Source organism: Atta colombica, unplaced genomic scaffold (genome assembly GCF_001594045.1).
Source record: "Atta colombica isolate Treedump-2 unplaced genomic scaffold, Acol1.0 scaffold1, whole genome shotgun sequence".
Classification (NCBI taxonomy): Eukaryota; Metazoa; Arthropoda; class Insecta; order Hymenoptera; family Formicidae; genus Atta; species Atta colombica.
This window is the reverse complement of record NW_017259183.1, coordinates 4,577,899-4,595,735: the sequence shown is the minus strand read 5'-3', so window position 1 is coordinate 4,595,735 and position 17,837 is coordinate 4,577,899. Positions and strand designations below refer to the sequence as shown.

The 17,837-nt window shown below is 36.3% G+C and overlaps 1 protein-coding gene across 1 annotated transcript in view; it reads right to left on the bottom strand.

Moving 5' to 3' along the window:
• The window catches only part of LOC108687858 (neurogenic locus Notch protein), a 298,611-nt gene that overhangs the window by 70,066 nt on the left and 210,708 nt on the right, over positions 1–17,837 (bottom strand). Inside the window, exon 8 of the mRNA XM_018193906.1 lies at positions 10,848–11,030. Coding sequence (XP_018049395.1) covers positions 10,848–11,030 — 183 coding nt within the window. The remainder of the gene's footprint in view (positions 1–10,847; positions 11,031–17,837) is intronic.

Sequence of the window (17,837 nt, the reverse complement as noted above, 5' to 3'; positions counted from 1 at the left end):
TGTTATCAGCAGGAATCTAGGATTGTCTCCCGCCTCTTTTGCCATCATACGCCCGTTCGCCGTATAACGGTACATCGATATAGCGGTGGATCAGACGGATCGATGCCGTCGACGATACAGGGCCATACATCGTGTTCCCCGCGGAAGAAAATTATCGATCCCGGATGGACGTGGAGATCCCGACCGAGGCCGCGATTCCTGTTCGATCCGCCGATCCGTGGAATATCAATGACTCTGACCTCTACGGACGACAGTAAATTAGATACCGTACCCTTGACTTGTAGTTGAACTGTACGTTGTTACAGCGAGTGTGATGTATCGAGTAAAGGTCATCTCATGTTTTTTATAAAAATCAAAATGATATTTTGACGTTGTCTAATATTAATATTCTATAAAGGTATAACATGATTCATTGAATTACAAAGTTTTGGAACACAAATGTGTGTTATCTCCTTATTCCTCTTATTAATAAGAATTTTTTAATTAATTTTTTTATAGCAGGAAAAATGTATTTTTTTATAACATGCAAATTTATAAAAAGATTTACTTTTTGAAAATTTTCTCTTATGCCAGATTAAAAGTTGATATTTATAATAGCGGTTATCTCGAGATTTGATACAAATGTCGTTCCCGCACAAAGACAATATACGAAGTGCAGTCTTGAAGATGTAGAATCTTGTTCTGTGATTTTATAACTTTTTTCTTCTCCGTCTTCCAGGTTTTCTTTTTCTTTTTTATTATTTTACGATATATGCCGAAGTGCCACGATAGGCGTAGAACTTGGCGATAGAGATTTGAGATAAATAACCGTGAGACAGAACAATGTGTCCAGTGTCGTTGTACCTTCGCCTTCGTATCCGAGAAACCAGTGCTAAGTTCGATCTACATAAGACGCAGGAATCGCAGGTTGCAAGTAAAGCTCTAGATACCAAAGTACAATCCTTTTATCTGAGCTGAAATATCGACAACTTTCCTATTGGCTGTTTCGACCGCCATTTTCGATCTAGTTGTCTGTCCAATAAGCGCTTAGTATTATTAGTATACGATATGGTTAATATTGGTATATGGTATAGTTAGTCGAAAATGGAGGACTTTTGCGCTACTTTATATTATTATATTTAGAGCTTTAATTGCAAGCTTATTGCTGTCAATCTCAAAGCGTTACTTTTAAAATTGATTGATATTGGTTGTTGAAGCAACTCGCGTTCTGCGTCTTCTACAAGAAGTAAGAGTAAGAAACTGACCGATCACATCGAATGTGAGAAGAATAATCGATTGTGATTGATTAATTTCTTACATCTCCGTACATTGTAGATAACGCATTACGTAGATCGGACTTTACATCATCCCCAGTCACATTAACGGAAATATATGGAAATTAGATGGACAAAATGAAAAAAAAAAACAGTTCTTGATAAACTTCAAAAACAGAATTCTTGATTAGCTAAAGTATTTTTACAGAATAATTGAAAGCAATTGTGTGCGGTTGCAACATAAATCTAAAGATGAAAATAGAACAATAACGCTTTCTGATTAAGCTCTCGCATCTCTTTCGCGATTCATTCGAAGTCATCCCGAGTTGACTTCTCCTTCGTCAAAGATATCGTGTCGAAAGCACTCCCGATTCGTTCTGGATTCATTGCCAGCTCCGGTTTACGATCGCGACTCTCCTCGACGAAGGCGGGAAGAGAGGTCGAGCCGACGCGACCTACGCTGAAAGCGGTGCAAAGGAAATCATCCTCCGTGTGGAATGGTACCATCGGCGGGGCCTAGGGACTGCATTTAAAGCTGCATTTGTATGCGACTCCGCGCACTTTCTTGCACATGCACGGACACACGCATGCACGTACGCACGCACGCATGTTGATCCCGTTGTACCTTTAAATTGGCTATTTCCACGACAGGGAGGAACGAGGAGGGGACAAACGCCAACGAAAGAGCCGGCATAGTCACCGGCGAAGGGAATTCGTCCCATAGAAATCAGACTGCCCTTTGTCAGCGTCAGAACGGACGTAATTCCATTGGCCGCGGTTCGTCGACTTGCGAAGACCAATTTCCTCGTCACAATGATGCGTTGGTTTCGAATGGAGCCAGCGAAAAGCGCGCTTCGTCGAAAAGTTGAGATTCCAATGCGCGAGAATGTATTCAAACACCGTGTTCATTGCTAACATATAATAACGAACCCAGAATAAGGACCAGTTCTGTAAATTTAAATAAGGATGCTTGAACAATTCTCTCTCTAATATCAATTTGGCGATATCAATGGATACAACTGTTGAATTCAATAAAAAAGATACGTATGTGATTATTTGATTTAAACAAATTTAATTTTTTAGACATAAATTTATTAATATTGGATTGTCCGGAAAGTTCGTGCCGATGTTGAAGGAAAATTGAAACGCAGAAAATTTAAATTTTAGTATACATTTATTAAATTATATAGATTAGTCGGCACGAAGTTTCCGGGCAATACAATTTACATTAATAAAAATATCATTAAAAATAGAAATATATTAATATAATCGTATCGTATAACAAGGAATTATCTTTTATTATATATACTACATAAAATATATAGGAAATGTTACCTATATGCCCATGGAAGAATAATTTTATTGATGTCACTTTTGAACGCTATTCGTCTCACTTATAAAGCCAGTATTCATTTCGGACTTTTTCCTCCGTCTAAGAACTCCTGCCGGTAGTGCACTGTCGAGTAGAAAAAGAAACGCAGGAAATAACGAGCGGAGGAACATGCAGAAGAGACACGTTACCCAGAAGGCGCGGTGTGTCCGTCTCGTTCATGGCGGCCATATATCACGAGTGCTCCGAGGCAAAACACAAGGCATCGTTGGACCACGTGCACGTACGCAGGCATATACGCATGCACACATATGTAAGATTCTATGACGTCGTCAAGGTTTCTGATGACGATTGCAAGAGTGACTGATGCCCGGACGAAGAAGATGCACAGAATGGCATATGGCGTCTTGCTGAGAGACAATCCGGCTTGTTAGTAACGAAACGGCTCGAGACATTCTTACTTCGCGATCTTTCCCTCTTTTCGAGTCACTTCTAACCTTTTGTTTCGTTCGTATGTGTGTTTTGCTATCTTAGTTATTTTATAGTACTTGGATCTTCATGTGTTTGGTAATTTGTGTAAACTATTAAACTATACATATAAGTTTAGTAAAATTAATAGAAAATTCGAAAAATAAAAGTATCGTTTTTAGCAGCCTATTCATTATTAGAAAACAAATTCCTTTTTACTTTAATAGTAATGTAATATCATTATAAATAAATTTTTTAAATTTTGAAAAGTGGCATTATCAATCATGATAATCAGACTTGTAATAACCATGAATGATTTAGAGAGAAATTTCTTCTTTCTTATCTCACTTCTTTCATGAACAAAAATTTCATCTTTAAAATTTATCTTATTTTTCTAGCTTTGTTGGATCAATTATCTGGATCATTTAGATGCCATCTTTTTGAAACTTTTCCGTCTAATTTTGACGAAAATTTGGACGAAGAAGAGATATAAATGAACAAAGGAAGTACAATCGTAGAAGAAGACAGGCCAGTGCAAGTGGTGAGGGGATGAGGAGCTGAAGAAAGAACTTGTGAGCGCAGATCAAGCGGATAAAGTCCGCCGGAAGACTTAACGGGCGTGTTGGATAAGCTCAGATAGAATCTTGGCGGGCCTCCTCGACGTTTTTAACTATGGCACCGTATTTATATAACTGTAAATACGTCAACAATTTCTATATTGCGAAGTCGATTCTTACAAAAGCTTTTGTTGTCTTCTATTAAAAAATACAATTTATCGAGTATACAAAAAATAATAAAATAACTAAACTAACGATGATCAATTTTCTTGTTTATACAAATAATGTAGTTACATATAGTTTACTATAATAATATAAGTTCTTAATTATTATTAATACAAATTAATATAAGTTAGGGACGCAAGGAAAATCTTTAATGTTCAGAATTAGGTTTCTGTTCAGGCATAAATCAGATATTATTCGGGGCAGGGCAACGATCCTAAGATCGCAGCATGTATTGTTCCTCAAGCTGTGCGATAAAAATGGCATCGACATCTTTCGGCGGTGGAATGATGAAGTGACCGAAGAATCGAACATGCGCGCGGAGGGACGCGGAAGAAAAAGGAAATCGCGATGTCCGTGAAAAGAGCATTCAAAAGAGATCTGGACAATAAATGCGCGCGTCTCCTTCGCCCGGGAGGGTGCCGTCACTCCTGACAGTTGGCGCATCCACCTCTGTTTCGACAACTAACTTGCTGTCTTTCTTGTCGACCGAAAAGAAACAATGGATGAATACTTCATTTCGCGAGGCGAACTATGCCCACTTAATTAGTCCAAACTTCGCTAAAGGCTCTCGCAAGCAAGTCTCAAACTAACAATCACGCGAGGTTTCCGAACGTGACTGAATATGTCAATTAAAATGATTTCAGTCAAAGATAATGTTAGTATTGTTCTCAAAATATACCAATCTCACTGGTGTGTATATTGTACATATAAAAATATCGCAAGTAATGCAATAAGCATTTTGCGAATATAATAAATATGAAATCTATAATAAAATTGTGACTAAGATAACCTATAATTACATAAAAAAAATTATTAAATGAGTATGTTTAAATAATATAATTTAATAATATACATTTCTCCAACTAATCAATAAATCTTTTCTCTGTTGTAAATATGGAGTTCTTCGTTGATGACATCTATTGCTCATTGCAATTCGCAAAAGTTGAAGTTCCAGCATCTTAGAAAGTCAAGAAAAGAGGTGCGGTTAAATCTATTGCAAGGGAAAAAGAAATCATGAGAAAAGAGCGCAACGCGAAATAAGGGTTGAAAAGTAACAAAACGTGGCAGTTATTGTGCCTCTTGCGACAATGCAAGGCTTCTGGATCGTAGCAATCTATATCTTTACTAACGTATATCATACAAATACCCGTCCGTGTTCGATGGCAGAACTCCTTCGAGATATGCAGCACAGTGTATCAAGCTGCGAATATTGAGATATCTCCTTCTTGGTCTGGGGATAACAAATCTTCCGCGATGCGCGTCATAAAAGAAATGGCATGAGAATGAGAGAGACAGAGTCGAGAGAAAAAAGAAAAACTCACAGATTGCGCGTGACAATAAAATATGTCTCGATTACAATTCGGCCCTGCGGCACTTTTTACACCTTTTTTAATGATACTTGTACGATCGATTATCTCTGGATCACCAATACAAAAGGCGAGATCTGAGAAACGCGAATGAAAACGCGAATGAAAACGCGATTGTTTTAATTTCGGCAAGTCAGCGAAAAGTGGAAACTGACTTTAAGTAAGTATCTTTGAGGATCTTAAGAGATACGCACTACCTGAGGAAGAAGACTATCCGTCTCGCGAATTCCTGTTCCGTGTGAACACCTGGAAGTGCATGAACGCGTGATGGCATGGCGGATAACATTGTTTCACATTGTGTGTTAGAATATTTGCGCGGCGATTTGTAATGCCATCCCGCGCGACGCTAACTTTATGTCATCTTCATTCACACAAACTACGGTCGAGCAACTAGAACATTGCGAAAGTAGATGAGTCTGACTTACGGCAGAATTCTAAGCATGTCACAAGAGAGATCATTACTAAAGTTTTAAGTTAAACATAAACCTATATAATTTTTGCGATAAATACACCCTGTTCTTAAGTTAAGTTCTTTAGTATTTGAATAAATAATTGCTTTATTAATGTTAATTCACGTTCATACTCATTGCAATATTTTACACATATATTAAATTTTAAGAAATAATAGTTTCATGCTGTTTTATTATGATCGATAAGACTTATTAAACTATGTTGAAATCTGGAGCAAGAAATAACTTACTTAGTAAGGTCACTCAAGCCTTTCTCGTTAAAATATCAAGCAACCAGTCGTAATTCAGAGAACCTCACGTCATTATTGCATAATGATAGTCGACACAGAGAATCGTGTATGCAATTTAACAACTGTCGGTTGAAAGGACCGACTCATTATATTTCTGTGTTGTTTAATAGCGAGTTGATGTAATTCGCGGCATATCGCTCGCCGCGCTACCGATTTATTAATCTACATTTTTCAGGACTGCAGCCTACGAAGTGCGCATCGCACGAGCATTCATCAGCCAAGAAGAGAGCCAGTACTATCAGATCGCCCGGTAGAAAACGCAATAGCGCCGTAATTGCCCTCGTACGTCAATGACACTGGAAGATCTCGTGCCACTCCTCCTCTTTATTATATACGCGGATGATCATAAACTCACTTTATGTACGCGAGAGCACAATATGACGAATACCTCCTGTGATATCCACAATATGATGTATCTGCATATATTTGGCAAGATTCCGATTCGTAATATAATCATGTATAATTGATAATAAAAATGATTAATTAAAGATATAACATCTATTACAGCACATACAAACAAATTAAATATTGGAACAAAACAAGAACGTTAAAAATATAATATATGCCAACTATATAACTAACACTTTTATTAAAATAGAAATTTGAGATTAAAACTGAGATTCCCAAGATTTAACTCGAACGAACTTGCTATTTAAGAGCGCAAATTTTACTTCTTTCGTTTCAAAGAATATCACGGATGTTCAACAATCTGTCGAACGTTCAACATCGGAGCGTCTTGGAGGGGGAGGGGAGGGGGGGGGGCACTGATTCAGAAGAATAATGATATCTCGCAACGGTCGTGATCCAGATCTAATTTCTCCTCTCGATGGAGAAAAGCTTCTCTCATTACGCGCACAACGCGAAACAGAGATGCGGAGGAGCCGCGCCAACAATTACAAAGGCTAGATATAATACGTGCAAAACACCGATGCTGCGGATCCGTCGTGCAAAATTCTGAATGCTCGAGGATCCTCTTTCCTCGAACCTCTTAGCGCTACTTAGCGGATCCTTTTACGGGACAGCGGGTCCCGACAAGAAAGGAAGGCACGACGTAAGGCTCGACGAAGGGTCGACACAAGAAGAGACGAAAAAGACGAGAATGAACCCAAGGAGGCGCAGGATGAGGTGAAAGAAGAAGGAAGAAGTGGGAAGGCGGAGGTGGAATACCAAAATGGCGGAGTAAGCTGAGGGACAAGATAAGCCTTTGTGTCCGCATGGAGGCCCATGGAGGCCCGGGGCAACGGATCCCGTCGTCTCGGTCTCATATTTCGCGAATCCCGCTATCATATTTTATGCTCGCCCCTTTCCTCGTTCATCCCACCCTTCAACCTTGCCAGAGAGTCTATTCGAGAAAGAGTCCCTAATTTTTTGTTATCTCACTTTTTTGAACTCCCGATTTCCTCCGCCCTTCCTTTTCAGCACGACTCCTCTTTGATGTTGAAGACATTTCATTCGACTGTATTCTTTAATATAACAATTCTCGATATAAACAGTAAATAAGTAATGTAACTCCAACATGTTTTGTTGTCACAATTTTGTGTAAAATATGAGTGCAGGTATTGAATAACTCTCTTAATACTGATACTAAAAAAGGCAATTTTAATTGTCAAATTTTACTATTAAGATTTTACTGTAGTACTGCAAATAAATAGTAAATAATAAATTATCTTCGGATATTAAATATGAAAACGGTTATATTGCTCAATAAAAACACTTGGTTGAAGATAAAGAATATTATAATGAGACAAGTTTCCTTAATTAGACGATATCTTCCGACAATTCATCCCACAAATTAATCACCCTCAGCAATTCACAACAAAGATGATAAAGGATTTCTTTTCACCAAAAATTGCATGAATTGTAAATCGATGTTATTAATTAACGCAAAAAGAATATGAGAATAAAGCGGGGAATGTATAAGGCATAAGAAAATCAACCAGAGTCCTTTAGTTCATGGAAAGGAAGGAAACAAACGATTTTAATTGATTCATTTTCTTATGCATTATGCGTTATGTAAGAGTCTGTGCTCCTCTTGCTTAAGAAAAAAAAAAAAAAAACAAAAAGCATTCAAACGTTCATAATTAATCATCGCTACTTTGGCATCTCGACTTCTCATTCATCGCGTTAAAAATCTCCGTTTGTCGCACCGCGGGATGCGCGAGGCACTCGCGTTGTTACAATTACTGCCAACTACTGCTAAACAATTGCCATTGGCATCAGAAGAGATATTTAATTTCTGTGTAAAATTGATCTTGACCTTTTCCACATTAAAAATCGCAGAATTAAAAAGAAGAGAAATGCTTTGCCAGCAAATGGAATTATGGATTATTTATCTTCTAACGCTTTACCGTTTTAAAAAACTGAGCCTATGTAACAATAGACAGTCATTTTATACTACATTGTATTATCAGTATATTTGCAATTCGTATCTAATATTTAAAGTTGATTGAAAGATAGTACATATATATAAATAAAATTATAATTTCGTAGAATCATATTGTACATTTTATAATTAAAGTGCTTTCGCTTGAAACTTTAGCTAGCAACAATAAATTAGTTTGATTTTTATGCTTTTCCAATCTACATACAATGTAACTACAAAAACTTACAGTATTAAAAGAATTTCAATTTAACGACGTTCATCTTTGATTATTATTTAATCCACGAATATTTATGTCCTCCAATAATCACCAGTGATTATCTTAAAAAGGGAATTCGTACTTGTAATCGTAAATAAATGTGGACTTGAGAAAATCAGAGACCTCCTCCGCCGTTTGTACGATTCCATGATCTCGATGATAACGTGCATCCGCTATCGATTATATCGATTATCGATATCGTGCGATCTCTCGCGGCTTTACGTTCGAGTCCCTTGAAGAGACTGATCTCTTAACGGATCGAGAGATAGATCGCGTTCCACCAGTCAAACAATTAAGGCTGACTTACGGCGGCGCGCCGATGTTAAAACAGCAAACGAGTTGCCGGTCGCTGCCCTTCCGCCACAGCTCTTGTGTATCAGATAATGCGGCGCACTGTCATCTCGGAAGAATTTACAGACGACATAGTGCGGGCCTTGGGTCGGAGCCCGAGGTCCTCCGTGCTACGTCAGCTACGTCAGCTACGTGGCGCGGCGGCAACCGGCCGCCTATCGCGCGCGGCGGATCGCGTCTTTTCGCGCGTCTCACATCTCGCATCTCGCATCTCCTCAATTTCCCGCGAAAATGCAACTCAGTCTTACGCTCGTTTCAAATTGCTATCAATGTACTCTCTAAATTTCTTGGACTGAAATCTCACTTTTTTGGAGTGAACAGTCACTCCAAATATTCATGAAAATACCACCAAAGTGGAACGAAATTTCATTTTTCAAAAGAGTGAAATTGTTCGGTCCTCGTTTGGATTTATTTTTCAATTTTAAAAAGAGTGGCTTTTCTCGGGGGGAAGATGTTTTGTAACTTAATCATAAAGTTCGCAGGCATTTTTTGACTAAGTCTTGAAATCTCTAAGTACTTTTCTGTACAGGAATACAAACATATTAAAGATTAAAGAAGATATGAATTTCGATTTATTACATTTTATTAACGTTTTCAATAGGAATTAATTTTCTTTTATTATCCTAAAGTACTTATACAAAATATCTTAACCTTCGTATCCTTTTGATTTCTATCTTATGTATGTACAAATGTATAAACAGGCTTACCTCTGATAGATTCATTCCCGAGTTTGTCGAACACTTGACATTGTTCATACACTCAAAACAACTAGATACAATTAATAATCGCAATTATAAACGGCATTTGTACGAGAACAAGAATTGAGAAGACTTAAGCATGATTTGGCGAGATTTCTGCACTTTAAGTTGAAGTGAAGTTTAGAGCACTAACAATTTCACTTCAAAAATAAGAATGAAACTTTTCATTTTTTGTCTTAGTGTGAAAGAATTTATGTTATTAAAGTGAATACTTCCTCCAGAGTGAATTGGTCAATGACTCCAGGATTAGAGTGAAAATTTCACTCCAAAAAATTTAGAGAGTAGATTAACTTTAATCTCAGTTGAACTTACTCTTCATTTATTTTTTAATTCTTAGAATTAGAAGATGGAGAGTCAGTCGAACCGACATTAAAATTAAATTGATAGAAACAGGCGTTAGTTGCAAAAATATTGGCACCTTGAAATAAAAACTATTAATCCATCTTTATAAACTTTGAAACTTAACTGAAAAAGCGAATTTGAGTCTCATTCTAGACAATTCAAATTAACAAGAAGCTTTCTTAATCTTTTTGTTACTATTAATATTGTTAAGTTTCAACTAAGGTTCAAAATTGATTATCTACACTTTTAGCTGATTATTTATCGAGGTAATGATGCGACTATTATCATATAAGGAAAGATAAACTTTCCAACGGAAGGAACTACTTCACTTTTGTAAGAAATGTCTCACGCGAAAACATAAAAATGCATCGTCGTTTCGAACGACAGGACCGCGAAAATAAATGATCCATGTTCGGGAGGGAAGCGAGCACTTCCGAAAATAATTACAACTTTCACGACAAACTTCACATGAAACGATCAAAAAGCATGCGAAACGAAATATGTGTAACATGGTGATCGATATATGTATACAAGTTATACTTGCGCGAAACGTAAACGGTACAAAAAGAAATTGCCATCATAAAAGCGACCGAAGTGTGTTTCCAAACGCGACGCGTCACGTTCATGGTCACGCGAGGAAGTGAAGGGAATTATGCGGTGTCCCTTTTGGGATATGCAGGACGTGCGAAGAGATGTATCGCTGCTCTCGAGAGAGAAAAGTGCGGGACGCGACGTCAAAGGGACACGTAATTATCCGCAAATACCGTGAGATGAATTATAGAGAGCGACGTACTTACCAGGCATGCAGACGCATCGAAAGGTCCCAGGATCGTCCAGACAGGAACCGTCATTCTGACACGGATGCGACTCGCACTCGTTCACATTCGTCTCGCATCGCGGACCCGTGAATCCTTGCGTGCAATTGCAGGCGAAGGATCCGGGCGTGTTCACGCAAATACCATCGTGCTCGCAAGGAGAACCTGCAATAAGTAAGAAAAGAAAGGATGTCAATTTAAGGACAATCGAAATATATTTAAAAATTGAAAATACAAATACTAGATTATTTAAAATTTATTTAATAATTATTTAATATTTTAACAATATTAATTAATTTGATAAGAGAAGTAATTTCGGGTTTTCAAGTTACATAAAGTGAAAAAAGGAAAAAAAGAAATATTTAACGCAACGCAAAAATTTTATACAATCATTTAGCGATCATTTAACACTTAATACAAAGCAGAACTCTATGACACATTCCGTTCTACTTCTATATATATGGTGGATAATTGACGCCATGAAATTCCAAAGGAAGCCGCGTCACTATCCTCCAGGGGGTTCTTCGGTGAAAGTTCATCCGGTTTCGGTATTGGGAGAGAATTTACGCGTTACCATTTTGAGTGAAACTTTTTCCCGTTTCTTTTGCGGTGCAGAGAAAAGGAAAGGCGGCACGCGAATAAAATACTGGGACGATTTTTCGTGTCGATCGTTCTTACTGATGATTTAAATCACTCGTGGCAAAATGGTGCGCACGGCTCGCATAATAATTAATATCTGAATATGGCTTTAAGAGTCAACTCGATTTAGTGCATTTCTACCGCTGGACCAACCACAATCGTGTATTGCGGATAGTGTTTCTTAATTGGCAAACTCGCCGGCACTTTTTAGATGCCGCCATTAGAACGGGAGAAGAGAGAAGAGAACACTTCCTATACCCGGCTAACTCGACCATAAGAAGGATGCTGGTAGAGCATTCTTGAAGCACTGACGACGACAATTCGTTTAAAGGAGGAGATCGCGTTTTGCCCGCGGAATCCTCTTTTCTCGGAGATACGTAGCCCTCTCTAATTGCAATGAGATAATTGCTACGAGCATAGTTGTGCCTACTCGGTGCGTCTTACCAAATGAGAGCTTCATTAGAAATCTTCTCTTTCTATTTTTCTCTTTTCTATATAATGGAATTTACACTTCTGTTGTATGAAATTCATTTTACTTACGATGTTGTACATTATTTATATGAATAGAATTTTTTAATTTATATTAATAATGATTATCTATATATATATATATATATGATTTTTATTTTACAAAAATATTGACGTTGCCACAGAAATAATAATAGTGTATTATACATATTATTATATACAGGGTGTATCTGAAATAACGCTCACTAATCATACAGTGCTATTCCTAATAAAAAACTGAGTCGACAAGTTCTCTACTATTTTACAATTGTCGCAATATTTTTTTTTATCCAATGAGCCAATAAGTCTAAAATCGATGTGTAAAACAACTTTAAGATATCTTTAAGAATTCTTTAAAAAACATCTTCAAAATATTTCACAAAGAACACTGAGAATATAAAGGTAAAATATCTTAAAATTGCCTTATATATATATTTTATCTGTTTATTTTATCTGTTTATTCGGCAATGTTTATAAATTAATGTCTCGTTAACTATTGCGAAAATTGCAAAATGGTCGAGGACTCAATTTTTTATTAGGAATAGCACTGTATGATTAGTGGACGTTATTTCAGATACATCCTGTATGTACAATTTATATTATTAAATAACATTAATATTTTTAAGACATATATATTATACAACAGACTAAAATAAGGACAAATGAAATAGATACAAAGATATAGATAAATGTATATACAGATTCATGTATAGAGTGTGTATTTATTGTTATATAGCTCTCTCTCTCTCTCTTTCTCTCATTTTGCCAAACATAAAATCAAAGTCAATTAGATTTTTCAAGTAATTTCATTCTAGTTCGAGGAGCAACGCACGCGATTAATAGCAAGTGCCGCGACATATATCAGCTTTTCTTATCAGTATAGTTGTACGCACGAGTTTGTAAAGAGGCGTTTATTTTTGCCACGGTCGCATACCGCACTCGTGTATTTCGCCAATGGTTTTTCCGACCGCAATGGTGTAATTGTCGTCGCGTAACGGAGGGCGATGAAAGGGAGAACTGAGAGAAATGGTGCGAGAGAGGAAGAAACGTACGTTTACTCGCGACAGTAAGAAATGCATTGCTGCACCGTGTTCACCATCGAATGACGTGACAGTAGGAGAAATGACGAATCGTTCTCCGAGAATGTCACGTACCATACTCGCGAGAGCTACAGAATTAGCGTTAAATGCCATCACGTGTATGTAGGTGCTCGAAAGCAGCGAGAGATTCATTCACTGAACCATCAACATTTGCAATTATATTATTTCGTTATAGTCGCCATCGAAATAACTCGAGTCTTTTTACGGTATGTTTCGTATTAATATAATACATTTTGCAGATAATTTTAATTTTGCGTTATGACTTTCAGTGATAAATAAAATATTTTCAATTGTAAAATATACATTTTTAAATAGAATTAATTACAAAAGATTGGCTGAATATGGCATTTTTCGAAAGGCTAACGTAACCAAAAATTGGCTGTACCAATAAAAAATGCTGTGACACATTTTGCCATCAAATTGCTGCCAATCTTTTCTTTCAACGTATATATATACACATACATATATATATATACACACTGAGAAAAAAATATAGTTAATTTTAATAAATATTCAGTTCAATACTGCCAACTAAAAATTTACTTACAGTAAATAAATAAAAAAAAATGATTGTTAAATCAAATTAACATTTCTTGTATCAAATAAATATATCTTTATATTGAATAAATATTCAGTTGGCAGTATTCGACTAAATATTTATTAAAATTGACTATATTTTTTTTCAGTGTAGAATTTTTCTCCTCGTTTCTATTTTATATAAGTTGAATATATTTCTCAGATTCTTCAAAGCAACAACACGGTATAATTGGCCCGGTTACATATGCCGCGAGATACAGTTTGCAATTGGAGTTGCACCGCCACCAGGCAAGATTCCTCGCTTCTCTCGGTTGCATCAAGCTCGGTTGCTCATCCGAAGAGCTTCTTCCTCTCTTGCCGGCAGCGCAGCTCTCCCTTCGCTTAAGGAACTTAATCTACCAGAAAATATGCAATCTGGATAATAACAGAGCCCCAGCTCGGGCGCGAGATCATTATGGTTGTTATTAAACTTAAAATAACAATTTAGCGTTTAATTAGATTCGTTCATGGAGGCCCCGCGCCCCTTCAAGAAAACCGCGCTTCTGTTGTGGACGAACAACGCCGACTCGGGGGTTCACTTCAGCCTCCTTCGCTCCTCCTTCGACGCGACTTCCGGCAAAATCTCATTATACCTGGCGGGCTGTCGTCGCGCGTCAACTACGTCGCCGAATCGCTATTTTCGTGATTTGCGTTTTTTTGCACTGTAACTGCAGCTTTGGTAACGTCGAGACCATTTTAATTTTCTGTGCTTCACATTTTTTAATAATAGACCGCGTAACGTGATTATTAAGTAGTCGATGCACGCGAGAGATAGATTATGTAAGGATAAAAAAAATTAAAAGTTTTATACATACTTGTATATACATACTTATAGTTATAATTATCGAATATGAAAGTCCTTCGTAATTATGGATTCTTTATAAAAATTTAATCAAAGATAAATATTTTATATTTTTTGTATATAAATGTTTTATATATAAATGTAAAAGAGAAAAAGAGAATTTGTAGAACAAATCTTTTAGGAAGACAATTAAGATTATCAATAATAATTTAATATTTTAATATGATAATTTATGCTTGTCGAGAAACAAGACTTTCGATATGATTTATGTAAATATTATTTGTCGGGATTTTTTTCAAATACTATCAATCAAATTTCGATGTAACAATGAGTTTTTGTTTAGTTAACAGGTAGCACGATTTTTTTCCTGGGCAGCAGCCGCTTAATGTCGACACAAAAAAGCAAGCACGAGGAAACAAAAATAAAGAACAACTGTGAAGGAAGGTTTCGTTACGCATTGCTGTATTTACATTTGTTTGCAGTCATTATGCCACTATTATTACATGTATATTATGCTAAACAAAAGAGCGATTGATTCCCAATTCATTTAAAAAAAAAAGAAAAGATATGATACACAATTTTTAAATAAAAGATATACAATGCAGATAAAAAGAAATGCAGCGAATATTCATATATTTACTAAATCAAATTCTTTTTTAATCCGTTTTCAAGAAGAATGTAAAAAAATTTCTGATATCCTAACCGGTGTCATCTTCACACGATGAAGGCTTTCTTCGAAGCAGACTAGCGATGTAATTCAACACCAAACGAGGCTGGCCGTCTTGCTTGTGGTGATCTCGCGTTGTGAAACTTTGTCTGAGATTTTCAGAAATTCAAGGTAAATATTTATAAACTGGTAGAAAGGGGGAAAGCAGGTGGCGTATAAATTATAAACAAAGAAACATTATATTAATCAAGATGAAACAAGATATCATAATTCAGCAAAATAAGTTATATAAAATAATTTTATAAAAAGAGATATGTATACGTGTGTGTGTGTGTGTGTGTGTGTGTGTGTGTGTGTGTGTGTGTGTGTGCGCGCGCGCATCTGTGTGTGTAAATATATAATAAAAATAAATACTTTCTATGTTAGATGTTTTTTAGGTACAAGAAAATAGTGTGTCAAAAATTTGAAATAAACATTTTTAATAGAAAGTATTTGTTTAGGGACATATTATATATTGTTTTTAAAGACACCAAAAAATTTGTGGATTATCGTCGTCTATTGCATTAATAATGAACAAAAACACGGCGATAAACCGCAAACCTTCTGATATTTTTAAAAATAATATGTCCCTAGAAGAATTTCATTTTTGAGCATTAATTAAACTGTCCGTACAATAAGTAGATAATAAAAGGATAATGACTTTAGGCGAGAGTAATTGCAATTATTATATATTGAAATTTGCTTTATTTGTCGACTTAATAAATCTGCTGATTAAATGGACCTTCCCACCTTCCAATCAAAATTCCGCTCCGAAAACTGAAATGATTGAAGGATTATTGTGCGAAGATGAGAGAAAGAACATAAGCAAGAAGATCGGATTTCTCTAACTTATCGTATATATTATTTTCTTATTTTCTCAATTTCGAAACGAATTTCGAAGAGAGTCTATGGCCTCGCTACAACTCATGAAAGATGTCTATTTAAATTATTACTTCAAATGTAAGTGCGATCGCGAGCATCGCGAGCGGAAGGTAGACGATAAGTGACGATAAGTGAACGTACCGAGGCCAGAAAAAAAGAACTATGTAGATCACGATCGCGAAAACAGCACAGCCACTGGGCGGAACGATCATCGAAATATTCATCTTGACGCCGAGCAGCCGATAATTACGCCCGATGGCCATTAATAAACTAATCCTTGAGGATTTCTTACCATCCGGAGCAAAGAGCCCTGTCGTTTTATCAGCATTCAGAATCTCCGAGTGCCCAGGGCAATCGTCAGACGAAGAGACGAGGAGTATAGAAGGGTGGAAGGAAAGACAGGCCGATCTACAGGGTTTAATGACTTGTGGTATCAAACGGCCAGGAGGAGAAAAAAGGGGGATAAATGAGATGAGGTGGGCCTGAAGTCCAAGCTAATCACCGACGATATTAATGCGCGGTGTATAAAGAATGCGGCGAAAACCACGTTTGAGTTTGGTAAATTGCTGACGCTCCTCGATCTCGAATGTTAAAAAAATGCACGCTGGTGTCAAGCGTTAATTGAATCATCTGTTTTCGAATGTGAATGTATGTAGAATCTATCTACAATTACTATTAATAAAAATATTTTTTTATATTCTTTCCAATTTCTTTCCAATAATGATTACATCTATGTTGACTTCATTCAAATTGATTTCGTATATATTTTAATTTCTAATTAAAAATTGCAATCTGTAAAATGAAGTAACATTACAATACATATACTGAGAAAAAAATATATTCTAAATTTCGATAAATATTCATTTGAATAGTACCAACTATATATTTATTAAACATAAAAATATATTTATTTGGTACAAAAAACATTAATTTGAGTCATTTATTTCTTTTAATTAAGTACGTACTTATTTATTACAAGTAAATGTTTAGTTGGCAGTATTCAAATAAATATTGATTTAAACTTAGGCCATTTTTTTCTTAGTGTAAATAAAGACAGCGTTCAATAAATAGATTCTTTTATTTCTCCTGAATGTTTTCAAAGTTATGATATTTTTAAGGAATTGAAAATATAAGCAATAAATTGATAACAACGATGATACCGCTTAATCACAAAATTGATGGACGAAAACTAATGTATATGAAAGAACCGGGCATTATGTGGCGTAAGGGGGTAGTTTGCCCTTCATCATCTCGGTTGGCACGGGCGTGACAGAGAGTCATGTGCGTAGCCGTACAGTAATTTACTAATAATTTCTCGAATCGCGTCCTTCGCATAGAAGTGAATAATCGTACGCCCCCGAAGCCAAAGGCAGCCAAAGAGAGAGGACTGCAGGAGAGAAGTGATCCTCCTCGGGGAAAGAGGAGCTTTGAGTAATGTCTTCCTAATTACGATACCCCGTGCAAAACGTGGAACGCGACGCCGTCCACCGTCGGATGGATGAAGAGAACGTAGACGATCAAGGAAAAACGCAGATCCTTTAATTCATCGCCTGGTTCGTAGACGTATAAAAAAATGCCTAACGGTCGAAACGAAGCACCTGGACATATTTCAAGCGTAGTCGGGCCAATGAACGAATCAACCACGAGAATAATTCATAGCGAATAATAAATAACTGCACCGTTACGTATGATATAACGCATTTTTAATGTCTAGTTTTTTAAATTATACACTGTATGACAAATGTATATACGTATATAAA